We start from the raw sequence: 17,777 nt of genomic DNA, 5'->3' as shown, positions 1-17,777 counted from the left end.
AAACGACTTCCTCCTGCAGCTTGAAAAAAACGCCAAAAAATGGTGTTGGGAATGGAGCTGGCCCAGCCACGGCCGTAACTCGAGGCAGAGGCGAGCGGGCGCTGGGTCTGCCCTGACCTTCCATGGGGCAGGTTGCAAAATCCAGCTGGGAAGCTGGAGCCAGGCTAGAGCAGCCGGGTAAACAGGCTGGCATATGCTGGCTTTCCCCCCTCCCTGCTGCTGGCTGGGATCACAGCAGGTGTTGGGAGCAAGGGGCGATGCATCCCGTGCATCCCTCCCTGTGGCATCAGCCCCGGGGCTGGGGATGAGTGGTCTCTGTCCAGCCACAAGCTGCATCCTTGTGCCTGGGAAGGGAGATGATCTGGGAGGGTCTGTCCTTTGTTTTGCAACTCCTAGGCTGGGAAAAACAGCCCCTCCCCTCCCCGTGGCCATCCCTGCTGTGCCCAGAGGACTTCTCTGGGCTTTGTTAGTCCTGGCTTAATGAAGAGCTTCGTTATTGGGGCACTGGGAGACACAACGGGCCCCATCCACTCCCCATCCACTCCGGCGAGGGCTTAGGGGCTCTAATCGCTGGATTATGAAACATATGCTCGTCCTTTTGACATCCTTGTGGGCCTGCTGGGGATTTACTGGAGACTCAAATGGGGAATCCGAGAGGATGACTCCCTCTGGGAGTTCCTTTTGGGAGCTGATGTGTCAGAGCAGCCAGGTGCTGGTGCCATGCCTGGAGCAGGAAGGAGAGGAGGGTGATCAGCTTGAGCTGTCAGGCTGTGTGGTGGTGGGTCTGTGGGCAGATCCCCCATCCTGATCCCTATCCCTGTGCCTAGGGCAGCAGAGATGCCAAAGCTGAGCCCCAGCATCCATGTTGTGCTGTCCCACTAAGTTCAGTGAGAGAGGAACCATCCTCTTTGTTCAGGTACTAGTTTGGGAGTTAGGAGAGTTTTTCCCCGAGTTATGGGATTGACACTGTGGCAGGGATTGGTGTGGGTCTGTGTGGAGATGGGACCTTGGAAGGCAGTGCTCTGGCCTCACAGTGACCCCAAGCTGATGCTTCACTGGTGCACAGAGGTGGCAAAATTAGGTGTCTTTGTAAAGGGGTTTCATTGATATTTGCAGAGCCTGGTTTCCATGGGACAGGAGGCTGCTGCAGTCCAGGAAGCTCCTAAGCCTGGAAGCAGCTCAGTGATCCCATCCCTGGGCAGGTGGCAGTGGGAAGGAAAGCAGAGTCGTGCTTCATGGAGAAATACTTGGAGACAGTGGGATGGAGGAGCTGGAGAAGTGTGGGTTGTTGGTGTGGAGCCAGGTGAGAGCTGGGGAGGCCTGGACACGTTGGAGAGGATGAAGTGTGGAACGGGAGAAATCCACCCTGTTTGGGAGCAGAGAAGAACAGTGTTCCTGCTCATTTGGATTGGCTTGAAGGGGGCCTGGAGACAACAGCCAGGGCTGGAGCTGGTCCAGAAAGCTGGGATGCTGCTTGTGCTGGATGACCCCACCCTTCCCAAGGGAGAGGGTTTCCAAGGCAGGTTTCATCACAACCCGAGCCTGGAGTTGGTTTCAGCGATGATACAAAGCAGATGAACAGTGTCCTCGTGGAGCAAGGGGGAGGAAGGCAGAGCAGAGAGTGCCTGACAGTGAAGTTCTGGGGGAACAACAACATCTTCAGAACTGGAGGCCCTCACCCCCTCTGCCTCCATAGGACCTTCCCAGGAGCCGCTCCCTGGGCAGTTTGGCACTGCTGGGGTTTGTGCCAGGCACCCATCCCTGCTCCTCCCCCGTGCCTCAGGCTGTGTTAGCAGCTCTGGGGAGGAACCCAACACCTTTGTTCCTTGTTCCTGCTGCTGTTACTGCCCGTGTTAGGATCTGGATTCCCATGACATCCACAGCTCCAGGTGTGAGACCTTGGATGAGCAGGTTTGTCTGGACCCAGAGAGCTCTGCTGGTGCTGGAGACGTTCCCAGCACGTGTCCTCAATCTGCTGGGAGGTTGTTCCTGGTGCTGTGCCCTTCTCCCTTCGATTTACTACTTCCTTGTCTATGGTTTTTAGCTGATAAGTGATCTGGCGCCTGAAACTTCTCCTATATTCAAACCTGACAGCTTTTCCAAGCATGATAAGATGCATGGGGAAGTTTGGGAGCAGTTTTGGGGCTTGCTGGGAGCAGGGAGCTGAGGGAGTGATTGCAGCCTGCAGTGACATCTTGATAGCACCACCACCTCCCAGATCAAGATCCCTGCCAGCACCAACCCAGGCTCTTCCTGGCACTTTCCAAGAGGCATTTGCTCACAGATAAGGACAAACAAAGAAAGGGAAACATCTTTTGGGGTGTGCTGGGGGGCTCAGTTGGTCCCGATCCATGCAAAGCCCCAGGTTGAGTGGTGGCTTTAGGGAGCCAAGCTCTCCTTGAGCCCAGCCTGATGTGGAGCTCAAATCCTGTTTGAACAGGGTTTGTTTCTGAATCCTGATGGGAGGTGCTGCTGCCTGGGCATGAGGGAAGGAATGTGCAAGAAGAGCTCTCTTGCTTGGCCAGGGCTCTGCTCCCAGAGCTCCAGGCAAGGATGGATGTGGGCTCCCATTCCCTGACTTGTTAGCGTGTCCAAAGTTGGATCACACGTCTCTGGACGGAGCAGAACAGGACGTGTGTTGGGAAGAGCCTTTCCCCCTCGCTGTGGAGATGCCAGGAAGAGCCGTGACCTTGGAGGGAAGATGAAGAGGCTCTCGAGCTGTTTTTAGAATTGCTGCTTTGCTTCAAGCTCATTCTTCCTCCTGCAGACCCATCCTGTGATTTATTGCTTCTCTGCTACCAGCCCCTAATTTCTGAGCTGCCCTTCCTCAAGAAGGGGCCTCTGGCAGGCACAGAGGCTCCCATCATGCCAATGAACATCCATCAGGAAGCCTCCCAGCCTCCCGTTGGATTGGGCTGAAGCTGAGTGTGAGCAGAGCTCCCCAAAGGCGAGCGGCCTGTGCACTGACCTGGGATGAACCGCGAAACCGCAGCCGGCCCCATCCGTTCCTTGGGCTTTGGCAGGGAACAGAAACAAGCTGTTTTCTGTCCCATTTCCAAAGGCTCCGCAGGGAAGGCTGGATGGCATCCAGCTTGTTCCTCGGCGCTGAGCTTGCACGGTTTGCCCTTTGTCCGCCCCGCTGGCGGGGAGGGGACGAGGCGGGACCCGGAGGGGTGGGCAGAGGGACAGGGGTGAGGGAGGACTCCCTGGTTTGAGCTGGTTTAATGACATTTCCTGAGTTTAAGCCCTCCTGCATCCTGCTCATTTCCAGGGCTTCCAAAAGGGGCTGGCAACAGGCTTCACCCCCAGGGCTGTGGTGCTGCTTCCTGGCTTAGCTGGAGATTTAAGGCTGCGCTTGCGTGAGATGGGTCTTGGCAGCCTTTGGGCAGGAGGTGAGAGGCTGAGGCTGCCCAGGACAGAGGTGCAGTCACTGATTGAGCCAAGAGGCTTCTCTGTTAGAAATGTGAAAAGCTTAAGGGTAAACTGAGAGAAAAAACATCCCTGTGGAGGGTTCTGCCCTCCGTTTTATTGCTCATCCAAGCGATCAAATGCAGGTCCCTGGTGGGCTGGAACTCGCTCTCCTGCCAGCTGAACTGTGGCTGATGGCTCTCAGGTGCTTTTGGAGTTGATGCTGAAGTGTGACAGATCTGTTCATTTTTGTGCTGAACCTCTCCCTGCCAACAGAATTGTTTCACCTGAGCAGTCTGGCCCTCCAAAGAGCAGATGGACATGCAGGAGACCTTGCAGAAGGTGTTGTCACTGATATGGAGCTGTCAAAGACTCCCTCAGCTGACTTCAGCCAAGCCTCCAAATCTCTCATTTGAGGGATAGATCAGAATGTGACCCATGGAGTGGCAGAGGGAGATAGGAGAGACCTCAGGGCATGACAAGAGCTGCCCTGGCTGAAGGACAGGAGCTGGTTGTGGCCATGCCACCTCCAAGCAAGCTGCCAACAAGCATTCCATCTGCAGGGAAGGGTCTGTGTAGTCATGTCAGGAACCTCTCTGGCCTTCCAAGCAGTTTTCCTTTAGCACTGATCATGTGTGGGCTTGAAAAACACCCAGGGCAAGGGTTTCCCTACCAGCCATCTGCCTCCTCCGGGGAACTGCAGGTTCTGTTTGCAGCCTCAGCACTACACTGAGCTCCTCTTGGGGCCCAGAGATTTCAAATTAAAAGTGTCCCAGCTGCTTCTCTCGGTTTATCTAGTCCCCAGAAGCCTTTGCAGGTGAGTCAGCACTGTTATGGGTTACACAGTCCTCCGTGCTGAAGTGGCACAACAATATTTACTGTGGTTTTTCATTTTGCAAAGGGCGTGGGGCTCGGGGCTGCCCCTCCTCCCAGCCCTGCCACAACGGATTTCTTGATAAACCCGCCGAAACTGTGTTCTTGCCTTGTGGTTCTTGGCAAAAAAAAGGTGCTGCTGGCCGGGGCCGGCTCGGGGTGATGCTGACACAGTCACGAGGAGTTGCGCAAATGTGGCAGATCCGGAGGGGAGAGGGGAACATCTGGGAGCCGGGAGGAGGAAGGAGGAGGCTCCTGCCCTGTAGCAAGGGCAGGTCAGCCAGCCCGGGCTCTGGAGGTGCCTCTTCAAAGGCGGCTGGGCGGCGGTGGAGCCGTGTTTGGTTGTGTAAAGGGCTCAGCCTGTGCCCTGCGTGTGTTTTCGAGCTCCCACGTGCGGCACTAATCCTGGGGCCCCGCCGCTGCCCCGGCTCCCGCCTGGAACACGCTGCTCTTTTCGGCGTCTCCCGCTTGCAGAGGTGCCCGTGGCGCAGCTCAGGCTCCTGGCTTTGAGTTTAGCAGCTTTTCGGGGAGGTTGGGGGGTGTTTTCTGGGGGTGTGTTTTGGCTGCGGCTCTCGGTGAGGGCGGTGCCCCTGCGCTCCCCCTCCTGCATCCAGGGTGTGCTCCAAAATCGATCCCTGTGTGCAGGCAAGGAGGTGGCTTCCCGAACTCCCTTCACAGCACAGTCCTGTGCCCTGGCAGGACGGGGAGAGAAGCTGAGGGGATGTCCTGGCACGTCGAAGAGCCTGAGGCAGGGGAGAAATGTTGCTCTGCTGGCTTGGTGGCTCTCCCAGCCTCAAGGATCAAAGGATCCTGGGAAGCTGCTGGCTCAGCCCTCAGCTGGAGCAGGCTGGAGCACGTAGGGGCAGCTGGTGGGTCATGGGGTGCTGTGACCGACTGCTGAGGGTCCCAGTGGGGTGGTGGGTGTTAACCTGGTGGCACCTGTGAGGCCCAACCACTGCTCTGGGGGTGCTCCAGGGCTGGGAACCCTTGGAGTGGTTGGGTATTGTCGTGTCTCCTGAATTCCCTGTCTGGGTCCCTGGAAGGGGAAAGATGGAGCTGGCTGCTGGCAGGGGGTGAGCTCTTGCTTCCTCCAGCCCTCAGCTTTCTTCCTGCCTGCTGTTAGGAAGTGGGATTGCCCTGCTTCCCCCCCCTCCCCGTGCTGCTTTCCGGAGAGGAACCCACGGCACAACCCACAACATCCCCGGGCTGCATCACTGCTTCCAAATGAATCCAGTTTGTGTCTTCCCTCATGGTTTGCTACTTTACATCCAAACTGCAGCCATGAGCTGTGTTGTTAAAACCAGCCCCAATCACTTAGTCTCAAGAAGATCTGCTGTGAAACTTTCTCCAGAGCACAGGAGAGCCCTATTTCAGAAACACGTATTTATTTAGTGAGATATCCCTGCAGATACCGAGGTATAAAAAGATTAATTTAATTTAGGACAGGGTGCCCAGGGCTGTGTTCGGTAAGTATTTGACTGTCTTTAAGATCCCCAAACCTCTCTAGGTCCCTATTTAAGTGTTTTGTGTAGGCTTTGCAGGCAGTGCCCTCGTGACACTCCAGGTCTGGTGGCTCCGGGCCACGAGTGGCTTCAGCCCTGTGCCAGCTGGCAGGGCACGCTTCCCCTGTGGCTTCTGCTCCTCCTGCTTCTGCTTTCCCATTGCTCTTCCTGCGGCAAGGAAAGGCTGCAGCTCCTGCTGTCATCCCCTCCTCGCTGCCCTGTCCTTGCAGGATACACCCTCGGGATCTCTCCTGGGGAAGGGGGCGGAGGGTGGGTGGTTGGCAGGACCCAGCCGAGGTCAGGCCTGTGCAGGGCAGTGTTCAACTCACACCCTCCTCTCTTCCCACAGCGCCCTGGGATGCCCCCCGGGGGCAGGATGCCCATGGCAGGGCTGCAGGTGGGACCCCCTGGAGCCCCCCCGTACGGAGCAGCCTCCCCAATGAGGCCTGGCCTGCCCCAGTCCATGATGGATCCCTTCAGGAAGCGCCTGCTGACCCCCCAGGCACAGCCACCGATGGCCACCCAGAGGAGAGGGTAAGGGGCTGGAACACTGCTCCAGGGAGGACACCCCTGGCAGGCAGGAGGAGGGTGGGTTGTCCTGCTGGGTCCTGGTTGCACTTTGTGGAATCATGGAATGGTTTGGGTTGGGAGGGACCTTAAAGCCCATCCAGTTCCACGTCCTGCCACGGGCAGGGACATCTTCCACTGTCCCAGGCTGCTCCAAGCCCCATCCAATCTGTCCTTGCACAGTCCCAGGACTAACTAATCTATACTGAAAGGATGCTGCATCACTGCTTCCAAATGAATCCAGTTTGTGTCTTCCCTCATGTTTTGCTACTTTACATCCGAACTGCAGCCATGAGCTGTGTTGTTAAAACCAGCCCCAATCACTGTCACAAGAAGATCTTCTGCTGTGAAACTTTCTCCAGAGCACAGGAGAGCCCTGTTTCAGAAACATGTATTTATTTAGTGAGATATCCCTGCAGATACCGAGGTATAAAAAGATTAATTTAATTTAGGACAGAGTGCCCAGGGCAGTGTTCAGTAAGTATTTGACTGTCTTTAAGATCCCCAAACCTCTCTAGGTCCCTACTGAAGTGTCTGACAACTGTCATGTCGTGCACAGACCCCCAGCTCCCTGCCCTGCTGCAGAGATTTCCCCCAGACTGGCACCACAGGCAGCAGGGAACCTGCCAGAGCTCGGCAATGGGATATTTTGTGGCGACGGGGTGGTGATGGGGCCAGGATGACTCACACCAGTAACCAAAGAGCCTCATGGTGTGTGTTTGTGCCTGTCAGGGTCTGTCTCCTCCTCACAGGGGTCTGTCCAGGCTCTGGCAGGCACAGACATGGCTGGAAGCACAGCAGGGGGGTTGGAGGTTGTAGGGAAGCTCCCGGGAGCTGCAGTCTGGGCAGGACTCTTTGTGGGCATTGTGCCAGCAGCTCCTTGCTTGTTTACAACACCACTAATCCCTCTGCTGTTCCCGTTTTCCATGAGGGCTTCTTGATTACTGGGAGCTGTTCCTCAGAGCAGGATCCCTGGGTGCTCATGGATGCTCAGGTCCCATTCCCTGCTCCGTGATCCCTCTCAGGGCACCCACAGCAGCTCTGCATCCCAAAGGTGCTCCAGGGGCGAGCTGGGGATTAAGGGCAGGGAGCAGCTTGTCCCCAGCAGGGACGTCAGCAGCCAGATACTGTGTCCCCATTCCCCAGGGCTGGGGTCTGGGATCTGGGATCAGCCATGCCCGGCTGACCGGGTGTCCTTGCTCCCGGCTGGCTGCAGATCCAGGGATTAGGAGCTGCCAGCTGCTAATGGGGGTGGCCAGGAGGTGTTTGTGTGGCAGGCAGAGCTCCAACAGGGGCTCTGACCCCGCTGTTTGTTGGGGCCACCCTCCCAGATGTCCTCCTGGGGCAGCCTCTTGTACGTTGGGCCCCTCGGGGTGGCAGCACCGACTCCCACGTGGGTTGTCCTGCTGCCAGAGAACCGGGACTTCCCTGTGCTGCTGGACTCTGCCCCGTCTCCTGTGCAGCACAGCAGGAGGAGAGTGTTCCCTGCTGTGTCCAGGCACTGAGCAGGAGCTCAGGGGGGCATCAGGGTGGGCTCAGGCTGGTGGGAGCCTGGGGTGTGCAGGCTGGGCTGAGCTGAGCTGGCTCTGAGCAGCTGCTGTGGCTCTGGAGCCCACCTTGCTCCCTCTGTCCGCCAGGATTTTGGTCCCACTGTGGTAAGGCTGGTTTGTTTTAAGCTGGTTTTAAGTGAGTTCCTGGCAGTGGGCTTTGGTTTGTAGCCCTGGGAGATGGTGATGGCTGTTCCCAGAAAGAAACTCGGGAAGGCTGTCCTGAAACCATGGCTTTGCCTTTAGCACCTCCCCTTGCTCCTGCCCTGCAGCAGCAAAGCAAACTGAAGCCTGGATTTCCTTCCCTGGTGACAGGCTCTGACATCCCACACCTTTCTCCCACAGTCATCAGGAGTATCCTGAGTGGGAAGGGACTCACAAGGACTGCACAGACACCCCAGCAATCCCATCCTGTCCCTCAGAGCGTTGTCCAAACCCTCCTGGAGCTCTGGCAGCCTTGGGGCTGTGCCCACTGCCCTGGGGAGCCAGTTCAGTGCCAACCACCCTCTGGGGGAAGAACCTTTTCCCCATATCCATTCCCACACTGGGCAGGCAGCAGGATGTCCTGTGGGTGCTGCAGGGTTGTGTTTTTTGCCTGTCTGTGTGCTTTTGCAGGGTGAAAAGGAGGAAGATGGCTGACAAGGTGCTGCCACAGAGGGTGAGTGATGCCTTGGCATGGGGGTATGGAGCTGAGCTGCTGCAGGGGGGTGATGGGGTCCCCACAAGAGGAGGATCTGCTGAGCTGCCTCCTGCCCACTGGGCATTTCTGTTCAGTCCCAAACTGACCTGGAATATTTCTGTCTCTTCCTCTGGGGTGGCAGGAGGGGTTTGGGGTGTGTTAAGTTGGACAAGCAAGACTTAGAGCAAGCAGGGAACAGCAGTGGCTTGGGGTGGAGACCTCAGGAGGACCCTCAGCCTTTCCTGGAGGTCCCTCCTGACAATCCAGGAATTCATTTCGTGCCTGTTCAGACAGACTCTGAGCTGATCTGGGGAGAGCTTTGCAGGGCTGCAGTCTTTGCTTAAAATAAGAACTTGGTGCTGTTGTGCTGGACCTGTTGCTTGAAGGCTCCTCGGCGTGTCAGCCCAGCACTGGCTGTGCTGCTGGGGCTGTGGGGGGGATCCAGTCCCAGCCCAGCACTCCAGAGTGACCATTTCTGTGTGACAGATCCGGGAGCTGGTCCCAGAGTCCCAGGCCTACATGGACCTCCTGGCCTTCGAGCGCAAGCTGGACCAAACCATCGCTCGGAAGAGGATGGAGATCCAGGAGGCCATAAAGAAACCCCTGACGGTGCGTGGCAGCCCTGCCTGGGGGGGGTGGGGGCTGCAAACCACAGGATCATGGGATCACAGCAGGAATCAAAGATGGAAAAAAACCTCTAAGACCATCGAGTCCAACCATCAGCCCAGCACCACCACTAAACCATGTCCCCAGGTGCCACATCCACACAGTTTTTGGACAGTTCCAGGGGTGGTGACTCTACCAATGCCCTGGGCAGCCTGTTCCAGTGCTTTACAAGCCTTTCTGTGAATAAAATTTCCCTAATATTTAATGTAATAATTAATCTAATTTAATCTAAACCTCCCCTGGTGCAACTTGAGACCATTTCCTCTCGTGCAGAGGTAGAAGTGGGTGCTGCAGTCACCCTCTCACTCCAATCACCCTCACCCTCTGTTCTCCCATTCCACAGCAAAAGCGGAAGCTGAGGATTTACATCTCCAACACTTTCACCCCAGCCAAGGAAGAGGGAGAGGGGGGGGAGCGTGTGGCCTCCTGGGAGCTGCGTGTGGAGGGCAAACTGCTGGAGGATGTAAGGATCCAGGAGGGATGAAGTGGTAGAGGGAGGAGAAGTGATGGTCCATAAGGATCCAGGAGGGATGAAGTGGTGGGAGGAGTGCTGATCCATAAGGATCCAGGAGGGATGAAGTGGTAGAGGGAGAAGAAGTGATGGTCCTTAAGGATCCAGGAAAGATGAAGTGGTGGGAGGAGGATTGGTCTGTAAGGATCCAGGAGGGATGAAGTGGTGGGAAGTGTGCTGATCCATAAGGATCCAGGAGGGATGAAGTGGTAGAGGGAGGAGAAGTGATGGTCCATAAGGATCCAGAAGGATGAAGTGGTAGAGGGAGGAGAAGTGATGGTCCTTAAGGATCCAGGAGGGATGAAGTGGTGGGAGGAGGATTGGTCTGTAAGGATCCAGGAGGGATGAAGTGGTGGGAAGAGTGCTGATCAATAAGGATCCAGGAGGATGAAGGGCTGGTGCTGTGAGCCAAGAGCTTGTTTGGGATTCACACAGCCCTGCTCCAGGGGCTGGAGGTGGGTTTGGGCTGGGGCCCTCCCTGGCTGGGGGGGTCAGACGAGTCTCTGCTGCTCTGTTTGCAGCCCAGCAAGCAGAAGAGGAAATTCTCCTCCTTCTTCAAGAGCCTCGTCATCGAGCTGGACAAGGAGCTGTATGGCCCAGACAACCATCTGGTGGAGGTGAGGCACGAGGGGTGATCCCAGCAGGAGACACGAGGTGGTCCTGCTGCTTCCCCTCTGGGTGCTCAGCTCCCCACCCCAGGGCGTGTCCTGCTGCAAGAGAGGGGTGTGCAAGGGGTGTTTCTGTGTGCCAGGGGGTGCCAGACCCTCCTCAGGGGCCCACGCTGCTTTCCAGGTTCAAGTTTAGGGCTGCATTTTCTTCCCTGGTACTGGTTCTTGGCCCCCACCCCACAAAGTCTGCAGCCAGAGCCAGGAGTTGTGGGGTTGCAGCTCCAGAGGCTGCTCAGGCAGCCCTGGGCCCCCCAGGTTGGCACAGGGAGGCCCCACAAGGGTGATGATGGCACAGGAGGCTCATCCACACATCTGGTGCCACATGGGAAGAAAGGGCTGCCCTCTTGCCTGTCAGCCTTGCTGGAAGGTCCTCAGGGAGGTGAAGCACTGTGAGTGGGATCAGGCCTTCCTTGGGTGCTCCTGCCTGGAGCTCCTGAGCAGGCTTGCCCTGCACCCAGCTCGTGGTTTTTCCTGTGGGAAACACTTATTTCTGTGGTGGTGCTCGGTGTGATGGGAATCCCCTCCACATGTGGGGTTGTGAGCAGCTCTGATGTGCATCCCCTGCAGTGGCTGAGGCAGGATTGATCCTGCACTGGCTCCAGGAGCTGTTGGAGCCCTTGACATCAAGCACTCGGGGCTGGAACTGCCCCAGCCCATCCAAAATGCTGATCCATCACTGGGCTGGAGCACATCCAGCTGGACTGGGTGTCACCCACTGGGATGAGACTCCCAGGAGCTGCCAGAGGTGGGCTCCAGGCTGTCTGCCTGTGCTAGACCCCTGCCCAGAGCCTGAGCACTGGCTCTACAGACACAAGGCCTGTCCTGGTCCTGGATTGACCAGTGTCCCCTTGGTCTCGCAGTGGCACCGGATGCCCACGACCCAGGAGACCGACGGCTTCCAGGTGAAGCGTCCCGGGGATGTCAATGTGAAGTGCACTCTGCTGCTCATGTTGGATCACCAGGTATGGCCCTGGGGCCTCACAGGGGCTGGGAGTACCTGCTGCCCTCCCTCCAACACGGCTCACCTGGGAGGGGCAGCCCAGGGTGGGGAATGGGCTGGGGCAGGGTTTGGATGAGGGTTGGGAGCACAGGGAGCTCTGGGGACAGACCCACAGCTTGTGGTGACACAGGGGCTGTGTGGGACTCCCTGCTCAGAGGGGCCTCCCAAGTGCCAGACAGACCCCCCACTTCTTTGTGCATCAGAAGGAATTTCTTCATGCAAAGGGTTGTTAAACATTGGGATGAGCTGCCCAGGGAGGTTTGGAGTCCCCATCCCTGGAGGTGTCCAAGGAAGGACTGGATGTGGCACTCAGTGCTCTGGGCTGGGTGACAAGGTGGGGGTGGCTCATGGGCTGGACTGGGTGATCTTGGAGGGCTTTTCCAACCTCAGTGACTCTGTGACTGCCCCTGTGTGTCCCTGCAGCCCCCCCAGTACAAGCTGGACCCCCGCCTGGCCCGGCTGCTGGGGGTGCACACCCAGACCCGGGCCAGCATCATGCAGGCCCTCTGGCTCTACATCAAGCACAACAAGCTGCAGGACAGCCATGAGAAGGAGTACATCAACTGCAACCGCTACTTCCGCCAGGTACCACACCTGGGATGGGGGAAAACACCCCTCCCACCCACTCCAGCCAGGAAAAGCCTCCTCTCTGGCTGTCACGGACTCTCCAATCTGCCCAGTCTCCATTTACCCCTTCCCCAGGCTCTGGTTTGCATCCATCACCTTGCCACGCTCAAACCAGGGCTGGGGATCCACCCACCTGCCTGGACAGGTGGCAGGAGGCCCTGCCATGGGCAGCAAACGCTCTGCTTTGCCCCTCCAGATCTTCAACTGCATCCGCATGCGCTTCTCCGAGATCCCCATGAAGCTGGCAGGGCTCCTGCAGCACCCGGATCCCATCATCATCAACCACACCATCAGGTGGGATGGGCAGCATTCCCAGGGCTGGGGGGCTCCGTGGGGTGGGCAGTGGGATGGGCAGTGTTTCTGGGAATGGGAGGGCTCCGTGGGGTGGGGAGTGGGACAGGCAGCATCCCTGGGGGGTTCTGTGGGATGGGCAGTATTCCTGGGAATAGGGGCCTCTGTGGGATGGGGAGTGGGCTGGATGGTGTCCATGGGGCTGGGGAGCTCCATGAGGTGGGGAGTGTCCCCAGGAATAGGGGTCTCCGTGGGATGGGCGTGTCTTTGGGAAAGGGGGACTCTGTGGGGTGGGCAGTGGGATGGGCATGTCTTTGGGAAAGGGGGACTCTGTGGGGTGGGCAGTGGGATGGGCATGTCTTTGGGAAGGGGGGGCTCTGTGGGGTGGGCAGCGGGCTGGGCAGCGTCCCCAGGCTCTGTGGAGGGGAGGGCCAGGAGGCTTCTGAGGTCTCCAGCCCAAAGGATCAGTGAGCACAAGTCACCTGCGAGGGGAAGAATCAGCCAAACAAATGTGGGGGTTCCTTGGGGCAATCAGGGGGTCAGTGCACCCCCACAGCAGGGTGGAGGCTGAGGAGGGCCCTCCCCCAACACCCCATGTCCTCCCAGTGTGGACCCCAATGACCAGAAGAAGACGGCCTGCTATGACATCGATGTGGAGGTGGACGATCCCCTGAAGGCTCAGATGAGCAACTTCCTGGCTTCCACCACCAACCAGCAGGAAATTGCCTCCCTGGATGCCAAGGTGGGGACACTGCCAGGGCACAGCCCTTCAGAGCCATGGGCAGTGTGGTGATGTCTTGTTTGGGGGGACACAGCTCCCTCTCACCCCTCTTCTCTCCCCAGATTCATGAGACCATCGAATCCATCAACCAGCTGAAGACACAGAGGGATTTCATGCTGAGCTTCAGCAACAACCCACAGGATTTCATCCAGGAATGGATCAAATCCCAGAGGAGGGACCTAAAGGTAAAGGGGAGGTATTGCCAGGGGAGGGTTAAGTTGGATATTAGGAAAAATTTCTTCATGGAAAAGGCTTGTCCAGCCCTGGCCCAGGCTGCCCAGGGCAGCGATGGAGTCACCATCCCTGGAAGTGTTCAACAACATGTGGATGTGGCTCTTGGGAACATGGTTTAGTTATGAGTTGATGGTTGAACTTGATGATCTTAAAGGTCTTTTCTAACCTCAGCAATTCCATAATTCTCAAACCCTGATGCTGGGCAGAGCGAGGGGCTGGGAGGAGGTCTGGGTCCATCCCTGGTGCTCACTCCATGTGCCTCCCACCCCGTGTGTCGCTCAGATCATCACGGATGTGATCGGGAACCCCGAGGAGGAGCGGCGGGCGGAGTTCTACCAGCAGCCCTGGGCGCAGGAGGCTGTGGGCAGACACATCTTTGCCAAGGTGGGCTCCTGGGGGTGCAGAGGAGGTTGGGAGGGCACTGAGGGGATCCCTCTGACTGCCCTGCTCTCCTCCAGGTCCAGCAGCGCCGGCAGGAACTGGAACAAGTGCTCGGGATCCGCCTCACCTAAAGGGCGGGCGGGGGCTCGGGGGCTCCTCCTCTCTCGCTGCTGCCTGAGCCTGACGGTACTTACTGGAATCAAACAGCACTTGCACAAACCCGACGTGCCTGGAGGGACTGGGATCCGCTCACACCCCTGGGCTCCACTGGGCCGGGAAGTTCTGGCCCCGGGCAGAGCGCAGAGGGGGATCCCCTGTCCCCCCAAAGCCCCGCAGTTACGACCCCTCCTCCTGCTTTGCATCGCGCCCCTCGCCCCTCCTTTAGAGCCCCCGCGGCCCCTCCCGCTCCCCTCCCGAGCCCAAAAACCTCCGGGAGCTGGGAAGAGCTGCCTGTGCCGAGGGGGAGGTGCTGCCAAGCCCCTCCCTGAGCCCGGCAGGCCCAGCCCTGCCCCTCTTCAACCAAAGTTTGTCATTCCAAACGCCAGCCCCACCCCCCGGCCCCGCCGGTGCCCGACGTTTTGCACTATTTTTGTGAACAGGTTTTATATAAAAAAAAAAACACATACGCAAAAAAAAAAAAGGAAACGTTTTGTACAGTGGGTTTGTATTTGATTAATATATTGAGTTCCTCTTCCCTGCACTCGTGGCCTGGGCTCTGCAGGGGGCTCAGGGTGTGCTCAGAGGGCACAAACCAAGGGTTTAGGTGAAGTGTTTGACAATCAGTTCATTCCTCCACCCCTCCCTGTTTTACATAATTAGTGATGCGTCTTGAGGGGGCAGAGGGGGTAGCTCTGCCCACAGGAGCCTGGTGGCAGTGGGGTCACAGGGGCACCAAGAACTGGAGATAACTGGGGATGGAGGGAGGGGACCACAGGAATGGTGCCACCCCCTGCCAGTTCCCCTGAAGTGCCTTGGCCCCCCACCTGCAGGCTCCCGAGGGGAGGGGGGCGTTTACATATTCCCAGGGTGTTCCCAGGCTCAGGGGTGCCTGCTCTGCCTCTTGTGTAACCTTTTTTTTTTGTCTATTTTGGATATTTTCTAATAAAACCAGTTAGCAGCAGCTCTGTGGGGGTGTGTTTGAGTCCTGCAGCTCTGGTGGGGGGGGTCTGTGTTGAGTCCTGACCCCCACCCTGTTCCCAAATCAGTGCCCAGGCCTGGCCTCAGCTGCGCTTTATTCAAGTGACACCACACACGGAGCAGCTCTGGCCTCACCGTTACTTCCACAGCTTCTTGATGGACATGTTCTTCTCACTGTCCTTCTGCATCACCTGGGTGGGGATGGGAGAAGGGTTGGTTCCAGTGTACAGCCCCCAAAGTGGGTGCTAACAACCCCCCCTTCAGCCCTGCACCAGGAAGGCACAGGAGCCTCTTCCACATCACTGACATCAAACAACCCCCTCAACACTGTTATGTGTCCCCAGTGCCCACCCCCTCCAAGCCCTGCAGCTCTCAAGTCCTGGCAGACAGTGCACAGGACACTCTGTGCCACCAAAAACCACCATCACCCCCTGTTTTGCCTCCCCCCCCCACACACACACACACACTTACCTTGGCCACGGCCATTTCAAAGTCCTCCTGCGTGACGTGCACCCGCCTTTCCCTCAGCGCGTACATTCCTGCTTCCGTGCACACGCCCTGGGGGGACAGGATGTCACCCACCGCTCCCCAGTGCCACCCCCGGTGCCCCCCAGTGCCCCCAGCTCACCTTCACCTCCGCGCCCGACGCCCCTGGCATCAGCTCCGCGATCTTGCGCAGGTTGATGCCCCGCGTCAGGTTCATTTTGCGGGAGTGGATCTTGAGGATGTCCAGGCGGGCCTGGAGCAGTGGGGGTTAGAGCCATGGGAATGGGGACAGCAGGGACCCGGGAGAGCTGGGGAGGAGCCTCACCCTCCACGTACCTCCTCGTTGGGAGGGGGGAACTCGATCTTCCTGTCGATGCGGCCGGGGCGCAGCAGAGCCGAGTCCAGGATGTCGATGCGGTTCGTGGCCATGATCACCTGCACGGGGACAGCCGCTGTCACCACTGTGGGGCCAGCGGGACACGTCCCTGTCCCCAGGCAGGGTGGCACCCTCCTACCTTGATGTTCTTGGTGGCCTCGAAGCCATCGAGCTGGTTGAGGAGCTCCAGCATGGTGCGCTGCACCTCGCTGTCCCCGCCCGAGCCGCCCTCCAGGCGGGATGAGCCGATGGAGTCGATCTCATCCATGAAGATGATGGAGGGCGCGTGTTCCCGGGCCATCACGAACAGCTCCCGCACCATGCGGGCACCTGCGGGGGCACAGGGCTGAGCCTGGCACTATGACCACCCAGGGGGACAGCCCTGATGTCACCTGTCCCCCCCAGGGCCACCTCTTACCTTCCCCAATGAACTTCTGCACCAGCTCGGAGCCCGACACGCGGATGAAGGTGCAGTCGGTGTGATGGGCCACTGCCCTGGCCAGCAAGGTCTTGCCTGTGCCAGGTGGGCCATAGAGCAGCACCCCCTGAAAGGATCACACAGACACATCAGACCCCGAAGGGAACATGGGGACACCCCCTCAGGACCCCCCAGCAGCACGTGCCTTGGGCTGGGCGATGCCCAGCGCCTCGAAGAGCTCCGGGTGCTTCACGGGCAGCTCGATCACTTCCTTGATCTCCTTGATCTGCTTGTCCAGGCCCCCGATCATCTCATACGTGGAGTCCGGGACCTTCTCCACCATCATCAGGGACACCAGCGGGTCTACCTTGTTGGGCAAGATCTTGTGCAGGGTGTAGCTGTCGTTCCGCAGGGCCACGCGGCAGTTCGGGGTCACCTGTGGGGACACGGGGGGGATCAGTGTCCCTGCCAGCCCTGGGGGACTAGTCAGGACCCCTCCCATGGCCCCAGAACACTCACGTCGTTGATGTCGATGTTCTTGTCCACATCCACCACAAACTTCCCCTCGGGGTGCACCTGGAAGGCAGAGATGTCGCCTTGAGTTATTTCTCTGGGAAGTTACCTGGTTTGTGCCCAATATCCATCACTTGCTCAGAACAGGAAAAAGGAGCCAGGAGCTCAACCACCACCAAACACCTTATGGCCCCTCCTGCCTCTCACCAGCCTGGGGAAGGTCTGGGCCCAGCAGAGCCACCCCAACATGCTCCTCCAGACAAAGAGCTCCCCACTCCACATCTCTGAGATGTCACATCCCCCCAGCTCAAGCTCGCACTTGCTGTGACCCCCACGATGTCACAGGGTCTCTCAGCCCCCCCCCCAGCCCTGACCACCCTCAGGACACCTCAGCCTCGTACCTTGACAAGCACTTTCTTCTTGTCCATGGCTCTCACCACCTCTCCCACGTAGGATCCCTGCTCCTGCAGCAGCTGCAGCTCCTCCCGCAGCAGTCGCACTGTGGGGAAGGACAGAGCTCAGCACCAGCCACAGCTTCCCCCCTGAGCCCCTGCCTGGGGCAGAGGGGCAGCACAGAGGGCACAGCAACCCTCAGCCCAGCCCAGAGCCCCCAGCCCAGAGCCCAGGTGAGGAGGAGGAGGGTGCAGGCCGTACCCTTGGCGTTCAGCTCGTTCCTCTGCGCCTGCAGCCGCCGCAGGTTCTGGCTCTTCTCGTTCACGATGAGCTGTGGGGGCAGAGCCTGGCTGAGTCCTTGGGGTGCTGGGCAGGGCTCAGCTAAACCCAGTGTGGGCACCAGCACTGGCACCGTTATCATGGAATGGTTTGGGTTGGAAAGGATTTTAAAGATCCTCTCATTCCAGTCCCTGCCATAGGCTGGAACATCTCCCACTAGCCCAGGTTGCTCCAAGACCCGTCCAACCTGGCCTTGGACACTTCCAGAGATCCGGGGACAGCCACAGCTTCTCTGGGCAATCTGTGCCAGGGCCTCCCCACCCTCACAGGGGACAATTTCTTCCTAATATCCAATCCCACCCTGCCCTGTGTCACTTGGGACAGGGGCCTGGATAGGGACAGTCATTCCCAGCAGGACACAGCCAAGCCCCCCTGCAGGG

The 17,777-nt window shown here is 58.5% G+C and overlaps 2 protein-coding genes across 2 annotated transcripts in view; one reads left to right on the top strand and one right to left on the bottom strand.

Moving 5' to 3' along the window:
- SMARCD2 (SWI/SNF related, matrix associated, actin dependent regulator of chromatin, subfamily d, member 2) overlaps positions 1 to 14,361 on the top strand; it is a 16,037-nt gene extending 1,676 nt beyond the window's left edge. Inside the window, exons 2-13 of the mRNA XM_017834134.1 lie at positions 6,133 to 6,317; positions 8,513 to 8,555; positions 9,063 to 9,185; positions 9,586 to 9,705; positions 10,275 to 10,370; positions 11,282 to 11,383; positions 11,845 to 12,006; positions 12,245 to 12,342; positions 12,946 to 13,081; positions 13,183 to 13,305; positions 13,637 to 13,738; positions 13,813 to 14,361. Coding sequence (XP_017689623.1) covers positions 6,133 to 6,317; positions 8,513 to 8,555; positions 9,063 to 9,185; positions 9,586 to 9,705; positions 10,275 to 10,370; positions 11,282 to 11,383; positions 11,845 to 12,006; positions 12,245 to 12,342; positions 12,946 to 13,081; positions 13,183 to 13,305; positions 13,637 to 13,738; positions 13,813 to 13,866 — 1,344 coding nt within the window. The 3' untranslated portion in view covers positions 13,867 to 14,361. The remainder of the gene's footprint in view (positions 1 to 6,132; positions 6,318 to 8,512; positions 8,556 to 9,062; positions 9,186 to 9,585; positions 9,706 to 10,274; positions 10,371 to 11,281; positions 11,384 to 11,844; positions 12,007 to 12,244; positions 12,343 to 12,945; positions 13,082 to 13,182; positions 13,306 to 13,636; positions 13,739 to 13,812) is intronic.
- Positions 14,362 to 15,009: 648 nt separating this feature from the next.
- Positions 15,010 to 17,777, bottom strand: part of PSMC5 (proteasome 26S subunit, ATPase 5) — a 4,425-nt gene continuing 1,657 nt past the window's right edge. Inside the window, exons 2-11 of the mRNA XM_017834072.1 lie at positions 17,320 to 17,389; positions 17,067 to 17,164; positions 16,672 to 16,728; positions 16,358 to 16,588; positions 16,153 to 16,279; positions 15,874 to 16,064; positions 15,695 to 15,793; positions 15,501 to 15,611; positions 15,344 to 15,430; positions 15,010 to 15,063 (exon numbers count right to left, since the gene is read on the bottom strand). Coding sequence (XP_017689561.1) covers positions 15,010 to 15,063; positions 15,344 to 15,430; positions 15,501 to 15,611; positions 15,695 to 15,793; positions 15,874 to 16,064; positions 16,153 to 16,279; positions 16,358 to 16,588; positions 16,672 to 16,728; positions 17,067 to 17,164; positions 17,320 to 17,389 — 1,125 coding nt within the window. The remainder of the gene's footprint in view (positions 15,064 to 15,343; positions 15,431 to 15,500; positions 15,612 to 15,694; positions 15,794 to 15,873; positions 16,065 to 16,152; positions 16,280 to 16,357; positions 16,589 to 16,671; positions 16,729 to 17,066; positions 17,165 to 17,319; positions 17,390 to 17,777) is intronic.

Source organism: Lepidothrix coronata, unplaced genomic scaffold (assembly GCF_001604755.1).
Source record: "Lepidothrix coronata isolate B3197 unplaced genomic scaffold, Lepidothrix_coronata-1.0 Scaffold229, whole genome shotgun sequence".
Lineage (NCBI taxonomy): Eukaryota > Metazoa > Chordata > Aves > Passeriformes > Pipridae > Lepidothrix > Lepidothrix coronata.
This window is presented reverse-complemented; position numbering and strand designations above follow the sequence as displayed.